General features: G+C 48.9%; 1 protein-coding gene across 2 annotated transcripts in view; it reads right to left on the bottom strand.

The window, feature by feature from the left end:
• Window positions 1–12,687, bottom strand: part of USP46 (ubiquitin specific peptidase 46) — a 57,638-nt gene that overhangs the window by 44,811 nt on the left and 140 nt on the right. The window contains exon 1 of one of the 2 annotated variants that reach the window (XM_044225896.1): window positions 10,281–10,366. The exons of the other annotated variant lie outside the window; for it this stretch is intronic. Coding sequence (XP_044081831.1) covers window positions 10,281–10,295 — 15 coding nt within the window. The 5' untranslated portion in view covers window positions 10,296–10,366. Of the gene's footprint in view, window positions 1–10,280; window positions 10,367–12,687 lie in introns of those variants that run through there. 2 annotated transcript variants of the gene reach the window in all.

The raw sequence follows: 12,687 nt of genomic DNA, 5'->3' as shown, positions 1-12,687 counted from the left end.
GAGGTCTGCTGTGAACCGGGGATCTGAACACCGTCACATTGCAACCCCAGCTCCCGGTGCGAGAGCGCTCAGCCCCCTCCCGGGCCTCTCCAGGCTTTCCCCGGGGGCCGTCATCCACAAGAAGGCAGTTAAAGTACATTTCCATCCTGCGCCACAGTAGCGGGCCATTTCCACGTCTTACAGGATACTGGGGAGGGAGAAAGAAGTGGAAAAAAAAAAAAAAAAACTCAACATGACTTCATTTAATGATCATAACACAGAAACAAAGACGTCTGCTGCTGAAGAAAGATGACCCTGGGATACATAATGATCCCCAGTCATCACGGGAAGGGACATTAAAGAGCAGCCAGAGACTCTGGTTTGTAAAACAGCTCTCCACATGCCTAGCGACAGTGTAAAAAAGTCCTCATGCAAAGAGAAAATTTCAACTCAAAAGCAGAACAAAAGATCCTGGTCGGTGTCTATCTTCTGGCTGAGGGGGAGAAAAAGGAAATTTCACCCACAGTCACTGAACTCAGTGTGCTACAAGCAAAAACTCCTTCCCAATCCAACGTTCTACAACCAAGCCACCAAGAAGGCCACCCTGCTCATGAGGTCTCCGCAGCTCCTACTTTACCCCGGAGCCCCTGCCGTCACCGTCACTCCCCAGAAAAGCGGCACGGGAAGGCCCCGGCTCCCAGCAAAGCCCCAGGTCAAAGAGGACAGCTCTGCAAATTTGACTTCTATGGGGATTTTGAGTGTTCTCCACCCACCCAACGCCCTTTAGTAATTCAAGCTCGAGGTCTTCATCAATGAAACACCAGGACACCAGCACCCCATCCCAGCATGGGAGAACGCAGGTGCTGGTGTAGCCGGATGGGTCTGCGCGGACCCGGCTCTCTGAATCAGTCCTGCACCATCAGACATATTTTACTCTAATGGAATGAAAGCATCTAGTACTGACTCTGAAATAGAAAACATAAAATTCGGGGCACCTGGGTGGCTCTGCCAGTTAAGCGTCTGCCTTTGGATCAGGTCAAGATCTCAGGGTCCCAGGATCGAGCCCCCATCAGGGTCCTTGCTCGGCAGGGAGCCTGCTTCTCCCTCTGCTTGTGCTTGCTCGCTCTCTGACAAATAAATAAAGTCTTTAAAAAAAAAAAAAAAGAAAGAAAATAGAAAATTCTGCTCTCTCTTCTCTCATCCCCAAACAGGGTGGCAATGGGAGAAAAGAGACGAGTCAGGAATTCTTTACGGCAATATCACTCAAGGTATTATTACTGCCAGGAGCTAAGTTCAGAAACTAAGAACAGGTAAGACGAATGGATAGAGTAATTTTGTATCTGTCAAGTTTAATCATAAAAGAGGGGTTTGTGTGCTTATGTATCTAGGGAGTTTTTAACTCCATTTTGCTAATAATTCTTTTTTATTGTATTTTACAAAAATACCAGTCTGAGACAGATTGAAAGGCAAAGTAAAACTGGTCCTTCCCTACAGACTCGGAAAATAATTGCCAACAACAAAACAGTTAAATGAAATGGAGCTTGTTTTCCTGAACGTGTGAATTGCTGCTCAAGCTCCCTTCTAAGGAGAGGAACGCAAACTACAAGTGCTCGAGGACACCACTCTCCCCCGGACTGGCAGAGACCACAAGGGTTCTGGAGAGCACGCAGCTTTGGCAAGGCTGTGGGTAACGAGTCGCACATATTGCTGCTGGTGGAGGGCAACTTGGCGAAATCCATCCAAGTTACAAACGCAAATCCATTTCTAAGAAATGAGGTGACAGCTCTATCCCCACACGTGAAAATGGTATGTGGACATATGGATGGATAGATGTTCCCTATAGCCTTGTTTGTAAAAGCCGGAGACTGGAAAACTACCTTTCTGCCCATTGTGGGGGGCTGGTTAAGCCAGGGCAGTACATTCAAGGAACTGAAGACTCCGCAAGCCATTAAAAAAGAATCGGGACGCTCTTCCCAGACTAGCCCTACCCACCTCCAAGTCACAGAAAGCAAGGGGCAGATCAGGATAGACCAGCACAGGCTAAAAGCACTGCTTGTGTTTTTAAAAAACTACGAGAGAAACATATCTGCTTCTATGTGCATAAGACACCAATGAACGGAAGCAGAGGGAACTGCGAGCAGAAACTGCGCGGAGACCAGGACTGGACGGTGCGTGTGTCGTCAACATTATAGCCTGCTGCACAGTTGGAAACTCCTACGGTGGAAACTCATCTTTTTTAAAACTTAAAAGTTTTGTTTTGGTTTTTGTTTTTTTTTTTAGAAGAAACGGAGCTTAGGGGCACCTGGGTGGCTCAGTCGGTGAAGCCTCTGCCTTTGGCTCAGGGCATGATCCCAGGGTCCTAGGACGGAGCCCCGCGGAGGGCTCCCTGCTTGCCACCTGGGGCGCGGGCAGTCTGCTTCTCCCTGGGCCCCTCCTCGGCTTGTGCAGGTGCACGCGTGCTCACGCTTTCTCTCTCTCTCTCTCTCCCTCTCTCTCAAATAAATAAGTAAATAAAATCTTAAAAAAGAAAAAGAAACTGAGCTTAGCTACTTCATGTGTTTCTCAGCTAGGAACACCCAACTGTGCGCGCCAGGTAATACAAGAGTCTGTCAGATGCCTATGAGATGGCGAAAAGTCTCCGCCTACGTGATGTGCCCTCATCGTCAGGAAAGGGAAAAACACAGTATCTTACTGATGATTACAAAAGTCTCGTCACACGCCATCAGCCCCTTGTCTACCATCGACATTTCAGTAGGAAATCACAGCTTCTTCCTCCTTCTGTCCCCTCTGTGCTCGCCTGGCCCCCACCTGGTCTCCAACTGGAAGCCAGGCTCCCCTGCCCCGTGGAGCTCCTCTTCTCACGCTGCTCCCAGCAGGAGGGGTTCCTCACGCCTCAGACTCAGAGAGGCTGAGTCACCGGGCCCGTGTCTGGAAAGCTACAGAGTGGCAGCGTCAACACTGGAACCTGAGACCTTGGACACCAGGACACTTTCTGTTACATTGTCTGGACTCCAGGGCTAGTGCAAAAGCCAGGGGCACCAGAAGAAAACACTAGGAGAAAGGTCAGGTCCTGGGTAAGCACCAAACGTTAATGATTCCACTGCAGCCCCACAATGCCCCAGGGAGGGAAGTTCTCTTGTCACCCCCATGTTAACGGGTGACAAGCAGCATCTCTGGAAGTGGGAACAACGGCAACCCACAGTAGCGGGGGACATCCAACCAGATCTCCATGGGCTCACCGGTCTCCCAAGGAAGCTGACTAACCTGTCATCTACTAACTGGTATAACAGTGTTCCTCCAGGGGTGCCTGGCAGGCTCAGTCGGTAGAGCAGAAGACTCTTGATCTTGAGGTCATGAGCTCAAGACCCAAGGTGGACAAAGAGATTACTTACAAAAAAGGGGGGGGGGCTCCTCAAATAGCCAGTTAATTGAACCTGCCATGAAGAACCTCTTATCTGAGCCAATGCCTCCCCAAACTAGAACCCATGAATCCCAGAGGGAGGTGAGATCATCTTAGGTAGCTCAAATATGAACACTTCCAACTCTAGCAATTCTGCATCTTTTTATCGACTTATCATCGACATACAGCACTATATTAGTTTCAGGTGTACAGCAGAATGATTCTGATATTTGCATCTCTAGCAATTATGTTTTTGATATGCATTAGAAAAGCATATAACTAGCTCATCAAACCCATTACCTCACAGATGTCTTAGCACAAAACGAGGCCAGATTAAACGAAGTTGAACAGATTTAAGGAAAACTACTATGACATTCAAGTGATTCAAAGACATAGGGAAAAAGTGCGAATAAAAAGAGTGAAGGCTGGCAATGGGAAGAAACTGCAGCATTCAACACACACCAGTTCTGAAGGCCACTTTTTTATTTTTATTTGCCCTCCCCCTGTAGACCACACTGCTTCTCTGAGGTATCCCCAAAGGCAGTATCCCCAAAAAATAAAGCACGCTGAAAAGCTGCACTTAAATGGCCGTGTCCTTTGGAGGCTTAATCTGGGGCTGACCCCAGGCCTGGTCTGTGCTGAGTAACTCTACCTGTACCTACAGTAGATCAGTAATACCCAGTAACCACTTGGAGTACATCCCTCCACACTATGAGAAGTGTCTGACTTGGGGAATAAATCCGAGGGCCTCCCTACTGTCCTATCACCTGCTACAGTGCAGAGCTGAGTGGGAGAGAGCTGTGGGGCTCCCCTAGCCCCATTCCTCTCCCACCACAAACCAGTGAGAAGGGAACCCCCCGCTTCCTCGCACCTGCACTCAGAACCACACCACAAGGTGAATTTTGCCTTTGCTTGTGCCCAACCCCCGCCCCCATCCCACTCCTCCCCAAATGCCCCCTAACCACAGATAGCAGGTCAAAATGAAAGCAGAATTCCAATAAACCAGGGAGTCTCAGAGGTCGGTGGGTTGTCCTTCCCCGTGTTCGGTGTATCCGTAAACTACCTCAACTTATTGGTAGCTTTCCCTAAATCTGTTCAATTTCTTTTAACAATAGCTTTGTGCTTTGAGTAAACGGAAGGAAACCATTAATTCCCTACAAGAAAGAGGACTACGGAACGTAATGTGTGTGAGAGCATCGCAGTTCACAAAATGCTTTCACAGGCAGTATGATCTCCTTTGAGTCTCCCCAAAAATGCTGTGCAAAAGGTATTTTATCACCTTCCTCTTTGTGTTATAAAGAGATGAAGAAACGGGCTTCGAGATCTACCTAGCAGGATTCCAAATCCCAAACTCTGTGCACTTGAAAGCTGTAGGGAAGAAAGAAGTCGGTCTCTTTTTCTTCCCCTTGGGACTTGCTGTTCTAAGTGTGCTCCCCAAGCTGGGAGAACCTGGCCGTGCTAGAGACACAGAATCTCATCCCCCACTCCAGACCCACTGAATGTGACTCTGCATTTTAACAAGGTCCCCAGGTAATTCCTGTGGACAGTGACATGTGACGAGCACTGCCTCCGGGCACAGCAACTCTTCATTCTGGCTCGCTACATACAGACCCCCACTCCCTTCTCCTGTAATCCTTGGTTGAGCAGCTGGCACAGATGTGCCTGTGCCGAGCGCCCTGTCCTTGCCGAGCTGCCCGTCTGACACGGTGGATTCTCAGTTTCAGAGGCTTATCAAAATCAGCTGTGGCACTTACAAAAAATAAAAATCCCAGGTGCCTCAAACCCACCCCAGAGCTACCTACACCCTGCCCAGCAGCCGGAGGCTCTGGGATTAGGGCCACAGGAGCCACACACCAAAAGAGCTCCACGCCATGCAACCGTGTCGGGGCCCATTTGGCAACACCCAGGAAAGCCGCAGCCAGGCGCATCCTCGGAACAGCTCTTCCGTTTCACGGCCTCCGTCCTGGAGAAATGAAGGCACGTGTGCAGTTCCCTGCAGCACCGTTTCCAGAGAAACACACTGCCTTTCTGAAAGAACGTCAAAAAGCAACTGGGTGAACAGGAAAACTCCCGAAGTCCAGCCTTGCGGCTGCTCTCCACGGAAGAGGCCCCGCAAACGGACACACGTTCAGCAAAGCCGACTGCGGTTCAGCAAAGCGTGCGCGCCGTGCCCTGAACAGAGAGGCCAGGACAGCGCAGGAAGGCGGCCCGGATGCACTCTCGGCGCCCCGCGAATGCACCGTCTCACTTCTGGTCTGTAATCTTCTCACTGTCCACTTTCACCTCCTTGTTACCGTTCTCTCGGCCTCTAGCTTCCATTCCTGCCCTCCCGCTCTGGATTTGCCCTTCCGTCCTCCCTGTCTTCCCCTGCGTCCCCGCCCTTTCCCTGTTTTCAGACAGAAGCCACACTGCCATCCTGACTCTCAAGCCTGGGAAAACTGTCCCCTGAGTCCCTGGATTAAAAATCACCCGGCCCCATAAACACAGGAAAAGATGTCTGGCCTTGTTAGTAAACGGGGAAGCAAACATTTTAAATCACCAGGATACCCCCTCCCAACCATCAGCCTGGCAAAACGTCAGACTCAGGATATCGGGCGTCTGCAAGCCCGCGAGTAGCTGGCGCTCCCCAACGCCGCCAGTGGGACGCACCCGGGCACACCTGCTCTGGAGAGCGACCTGGCAATGTACTAAGAGCTGAAGATGCCCCTTTCCTTGGATCCAGCAATTTCTCCTCGAGGCAGGTCCCACAGAGAAACTTGAAACAGAGGCATAGGGCGACAAGTTCAAAGCTGTCATGACAAACACAACACATGGTAAACCCAAGTGCTACTCAACAATAAAATCAATACCAAAAAAATTAACAATGCGTTATATGTTGGCTAACTGAATGGATATAAAAAATAGAATAAAATGAATACTTGGGAGCAGATTCGTGACGGAAGCTCAGATAGCAGCGAATAACCCAGAATTCACACATTCCAATGGGTAAATCTCAAAGCCATAATTGAAGGAAAAGCAAACTGAGAATGAGCTGTTCAGTATCAGAGAGCGCGTTTCGAACAGGAGAAAATGACAATGTATCCGGCTGACGGACACATCTAGTTCAAGTCTATAAACGTCAAGTTCGGAGCAGCGGTCACTGTCCAGAAGAAGGGGGAGTGAGATGATGAAGTGTTCGCTTGTGCTTGTAGTGTTTTCTTTCCTCACTGGGCGGTGGATGGAAACACACGGGTGGTCCCCTCTCTTATTCTCCGTATTCTTCTGTGCGCCTGAAATCTATCATCACCCAGAAAAAGAGTCATAAGTCCAAACTACTTTTAAGCACGATTAGGCTCTGAAAGTGGCATCAGAACTGGAAGTGCGGAAGACCGGACCAAGAGGTGGAAAGTGAAGCTTTGAGAACCAACAGGGCTTCTTCCACACTTACAACATCCAGCACAAACAACCGTTCTTAAAACTGTAGTAAAACTGCATGTCAAGGACTTACGACATACCCCAAATTCTTGGCAACAAGCTCAGTACAGAAACATTCCAAGAAGCCTTTAATGACAGGGTTGATTGTTGATACAGAATTTATTTCTCTCAAAAAAGTATTTGCTCATTCTTTTGGGGGTGGCTTTTTCTCTTAAAGTATCATCAGGCCTTTCAAACCCTTAGATTAGCATTTGGTTTCATCACAATCAAAGACGTTACAAGAATGTGCATTAAAATAGGCCAGAAGTATTACGTCTCCTAAAAGACACCGAACTCTTCCAGTCCCTTTGTTTGGGGCTGGTTCCATGAATAGGTTGGAGATAAAGCCACCAGGAGAGACCTTTCTGATGATACCACAGAGTTACACACTATCATAAAGCCTCAAGTCATCTGAATGAACTAGACACAGCAGGCTGGGGAAAAGGGGACATGAAAACTACAGAAATTTCTCTTAAATGCTAAGAGGACCCAAACTGAAAGTTACTTTCTATTACAAGCCAAAATACCAAAATTCCACATTAGTCAAAAAAATAAGTAGGTTTTATTGTATTGGTGAACTGGATAAAAAGTTGATATTTAGAAAATAATATTACAATCTTTCATGCTAACTAAATATTGGCATTCAACTTTGTTTTCCTCTAGGATTCCAAGAAAAAACAGGGAAAAAGCTATAGGCCCAATTGTCAGGTCCTGACCCAACACAAACATCTACATGTTACACCAAAAGACCAGAAGAAGAGAATTTTTCTTTAAACATCAGCCCACCCCACCCCAGGCTACAATTTTTAAAATCTGATGACTATCACAGTAGACCCTCATACGGGACTTTAACCACTCCCAGATGAGACGTTAAACCAAGCTTACAGTCTCCAATTATCTTCGAGAACGGGAAGCAACTGTAACAGTACTAGAGGAAGAGATAAATTATGTCTCCTCCCAAGTTATAAGATGTACATACTTTTTTAATAGTTTAAAAATTTTTTTCCAGCTAGTCTCAAAATACTGCCTCAGGTGATTGACTTAACAAGATAAAACGATCTCTATAAAATCCTCTAGCTTTGTTTCAAATTTTTACTAATTCTACCTACCCTTCATATCAGGGAAACTTCATTTACTTAAAACAATTCAAATATGGCACTCACTGTGGTATCCAATAATATCCTAGGACTGTTCAAGGAATACTAAGTTGCGAATATCTGGTATATTCGACAGTTTTAAATAAGGTGGTTAGGTCCTTAAATGGTTGAGAGCCAATTAAGGATTTTTTTTTTTTTAACACTTTAAATATATGCCAAATGTATATGTCAATAAAGCAGTTAAAAAAGAAATTATAGTGCTTGGTTCATGACATAGTGTGTTCAGGAGTTTCAAAGTGAAGAAATGACAGGTCAGTGCCCATCTAGGGACGGGAACTTCTCCCTTGGTTTGCGGTGCTGGTGAAGCCAAGGCCCACCATTCCGTCCTCACAGGACATTCCGCCTTCCACAAGACTTCCCATCTGTGTGCTGAACTTTTCGTCAGTCGATGGTAAGTAGGTGCCACTGGCCCAAAGACGACTGAGAGAGAAAGTGAACCCCCAGGCCAGAGAAACCCCTTCTGCCCCCACCCTGGGTGCACCCTCTTTTGGGAAATCCCAAAGCCTGTATCCTTCCATGAGCTTCTGGCAGCAGTATCGTCAGGGATGGACCTCTAGAACACCTGGCCCCTCCCACAGCATCAGACTTTTCACAAAGTGCCTTGAATTATCTTTCAGATGCTAGCCCCATCTTGGGAAGGAACTTTTTTTTTTTTTAAAGATTTTATTTATTTGACAGACAGAGATCACAAGTAGGCAGAGAGGCAGGCAGAGAGAGAGGGTGGGGGAAGCAGGCTCCCTGCCCAGCAGAGAGCCCGACGTGGGGCTCCATCCCAGGACCCTGGGATCATGACCCGAGCCGAAGGCAGAGGCTTTAACCCACTGAGCCACCCAGGCGCCCCGGGAAGGAACTTTTTTTATAAAGACTCGAAGAAGTACTGTTCACTAAGAAGCTCTGGACAGCCCCCCAAAACACATCAGTTTTACAAGGTGAGAAAGACTTGGGTCCCAAGCAAGACAACAATGTGTCCAACGTTACCATTACTCTCATGCTTAACTGAAGAGACAGGCGCTGCGACAGATGCCCATTCGAAGGTACTAGATTCATGTCCTCGTATAAAACAAAACAAACAAAAAAAGAACTCGGACCAAATGCAAACTATACTAAAGAAACACCTGCTGTGGTATCAGCCTTTTCACTGTACTGCTTCTGAGACTCTGCCGCACCTTCAGCTGTGCAGGTAAATGCACCTTACTGAAACTGTTCAGTCTTTACCAGTGTCACACACACAAAATAAGAAACTGCTGGGACTCATCTCATTCATTTATGGAGCACCTGCCCATAGTACATGCCAATGCTAACACAGCACGTCCTCAACAAATGGTTGCTTACGGGAACAAAAACGTAGTCAATCTGACACCCAGCATTTTCTCTATGGTACATCTTACAGCACTATTAACAAATGAAATGAAGATTCGATGATTCAGACCAATTTGCATTGGTACAAGTCTAGAGGACACAACTGGTTTCTCCGAGCAAAGGCTTCCTCTAGAGAAAATTTCTTAAGCTCTTCAAACTGAAATCTTACGGGGGGTGGCGGGGGTTAAGAGGGTGAAACCAAAAAACTTTCCATTTGCAAGGTGATTAATAGGAAGTTAAAACCATTGATCTGGACAAAAATCAGAGGATTACCAACAAGGGACATTTCCTCATGCTTGGTAGCAGCTAGTGCATTTTAAAAATTACAACACACTAGCCGAACAAGCCTACTTACTATCTCAGAAGCAGACACACCGGGTGGCTAAAGCTGACACAAGCAAGTTGATCAAGAACCATGGCGGCAGGATTTCACACGAATGTAAAACTCAAACAAATCGGTAGGAACCAGCATTACACTCCCAGGGGACAATAAAACCTCAGTGAATAAGGAGACAAGCCGAGGAATGGGGATCTTTTCCAACACCCCCATATCTAAACCAGGGAGGAGAAGTATGAGGAAAAGAGAAGGGCTTCATTCCTCAATCACATAAAGGATTTGCTACAAGTTTTGTTTCTGCTCGGCTGGGTCCTTTCTTGTCTGACAGAGGAAACAAGTCCGCTGTTCCAAGCTAGGTTTTGGCTTGTTCAGGTCTCACCTAGGAGAACGGTACCTCTTAATACCCTTTCTGGACACATCCGCCTGGTTAAAACACGCCAAACCTTCTTCTGCGTAGAAGAAAAGGCAATTGCCACTTGCTCCTTCTACAACTACACAAACCAGCCAGGACCTAATCATGTTAGGAGCCGAAAAGACCAAGGAGAGCCCCAGAGAGAAACTATAACCAGTCAACAGAGATTCAGAGAAGACCTACCTGGAAACAATTCATCTTCCAGGGAAGAATCTAAGGAGGGGTCTGGTGCAAATGTACATCTGATCAGGTGAAAAGACAGTTTCCTCATCCCCAAGCCTTCTCCCTCCCGTGGGAAGGGAGACTGGGAGGGGCAGGGCTGACCTGAGCAGGCTTTTATAAGGGGTGGGGTTAAGGATTCTCATCCCAGCCTTTGCATCCTGCCCTTTGCCTTGGTTTGCATAAATGAACTTGCATAAATGAACGTGGGCTTGTTTATATTAGTGGCTGCTTCCAAGAGCCTATCATCTTCATTATTCTTTAAGCCACACTGGAAGGTGGCATAATAATGAGAAAGATGTTAATAATAACAGCGAGCCCTCACTGAATGCTTGCGATGTACTAGGCCCTGTGGTACAGGAGCTCATTTAATACAACAGCCTAATGAGGGAGGAAACCACGGTCATCCCTTTTCTAGGTGAGGAAAGTAAGACAGCAACTTGTTCAAGGACAAAAAGCTGGTACATGTTCGAACCAGAACCTGCACTTGCTCAAGACACAGTGTCCAACTAGGAACAGAAAACTCCCTACTTAGGAATTATTGGCTCCTCACTTCACCCGGGTGACCATCCTAACTTTGTTGCTGCTTCAGGGACTCCACACGAGGTGTCAACTCTGCAGACACAGTACTGATGTCTTCCCTGCAGCCTGAGTTTTGCTGGAACCTGGTTGTGCCATTCTGCCCAGGTGTGCCAAGAAGCCCCAGTTGCACAGGGGCGGGGGGGGTGGTGGGTCTAGATGCTCGCTTCCTTTTGGGACCTGTGAGCTCTCAAGTTCCCAGGCTGTTTCACTACAGAGCGGTGTCACCGCACCCAGGCAGGAAAGGAACACCACCAAGAGCTAGGACTATGCCTCACTGGCCCAGCAGCCTGAGACCACACAGCAGGCAGGAGGGAGGATCAGAGATGCTCTGGTTTCCCAGTGGCCCTCACAAACTGGTCTTAGGAAAACCAGGAAGCAAGGCATCACCCTTTCGTTGCACCAAACCAATGTTAACGCCACTCGACAGGAAGGAGCAGGAGACCTGTCTCTGTGCGGAGAAGGAAGGAAAGGAGAGGAAACGGAACTCCTCCAGGAGCCACCCACCACATCTAACTGGTCCTGCGCCAGTACCTTTGCAGCTCTCACTCCGGGAAGCCCCAGCATTTGCTCTGCTGGCGGTGCTGAGAACTGAAGCCAGCGCCAGTGGGTCCTGACTGCACCCCTGAGCGAACACATGGCTCCTGAAAGCTCCTTTGCCCTCTGTGCTAATCTTGCAGGAGAATGTGGGACAGAAGATTTAAAAAGCTGTGCGATGGGGGAAGGGTAGCCAGATCGCCTTACCCCAGGGCTTCTCAATCTTGCCTTCTCAGATTCCCTTCAGGGGCCTGTATGAGAGCTTCAAGGGAGGTTTCCCCCAAACTGGCATTAAATGAGCACGTGTTCCAGCCGGGGGAGGGGCCCTTTGATGGAGGGGAGCGCCCCCCCACACACACACCCGAGAGTGAAGGCAAAGCACACACACTCTCACCCTGCCCAGGAGGGCCACTGCCTTATTCCAGGGGGGCAAGCTGAGCTCTGACAAGTGGGGGTGCCAGCAGGGTACACCCTGGGAACCCAAGGGCTGGAAGCTGTTCCTGCAAACATTGAAAAGGAAGGGAGAGTAGCAATGGGAGAAAACCAAGTTAAAGTGAGCACCGCACCATGGACCCAACCCCGCCAGAGCCCGAAGACGTCCCCTTGCTGCGACCACGCTCAGCAGCCTCGGAGGGGTCTGCAGCAGATCAGGCCAGATAACCCTGGAGACCTCCTCCACGCCCAAAGACGGCCCCGCCCTCAGGGCCTCCAAATGTTACCGCCAAATAACCTTGCCCCTCTTTCACAGGTGGAGAAATTGAGGCATCCAAAGCACATTACCGTGCTTCCCAAACCAGGTAGAAGTTCACTTCTCCAACCACAATTCTGCACTTTCAGCTTTATTACATTTCAAATTTCTCCAGATACACCGACTGCCTTTGCAAAAGTGAATTTTAAATATAGTTTAAGGAGCGAAGTCAAAATGAGACGAGGGCGGACAGGGAGACCCGTAGGGCTTTATCTACCGCAAAGGCGGGATGGGTTCCCCCCGATCCTCAGCTTATCCCCCCCACCCCCTCCCCCGAGGACGCTTCCACCGCAGCCCGAGGGCGGAGGCAAGGCGGCGCGCCCGGGCACCCGCGGGCGGGCTCCCGGGTCCCGGGGCTGGGAGGGGGGCGGGGGAATCGGGCCCCTCCCCCGGCCGCCCCGGGGGGCTGCGGGCCGCCCGCGGGGCGCAGGGGCCGGGAACTTCTGGCCGCGCCGCGCGGACCCCGGCGCCCCCCGCCCCCACCCCGGCGCCCGGCGGGTGGGCGGC

Source organism: Neovison vison, chromosome 11, assembly GCF_020171115.1.
Source record: "Neovison vison isolate M4711 chromosome 11, ASM_NN_V1, whole genome shotgun sequence".
Lineage (NCBI taxonomy): Eukaryota > Metazoa > Chordata > Mammalia > Carnivora > Mustelidae > Neogale > Neogale vison.
Note: the sequence above shows the minus strand (reverse complement) of the source record. Positions and strands in the feature narration are given on the sequence as shown.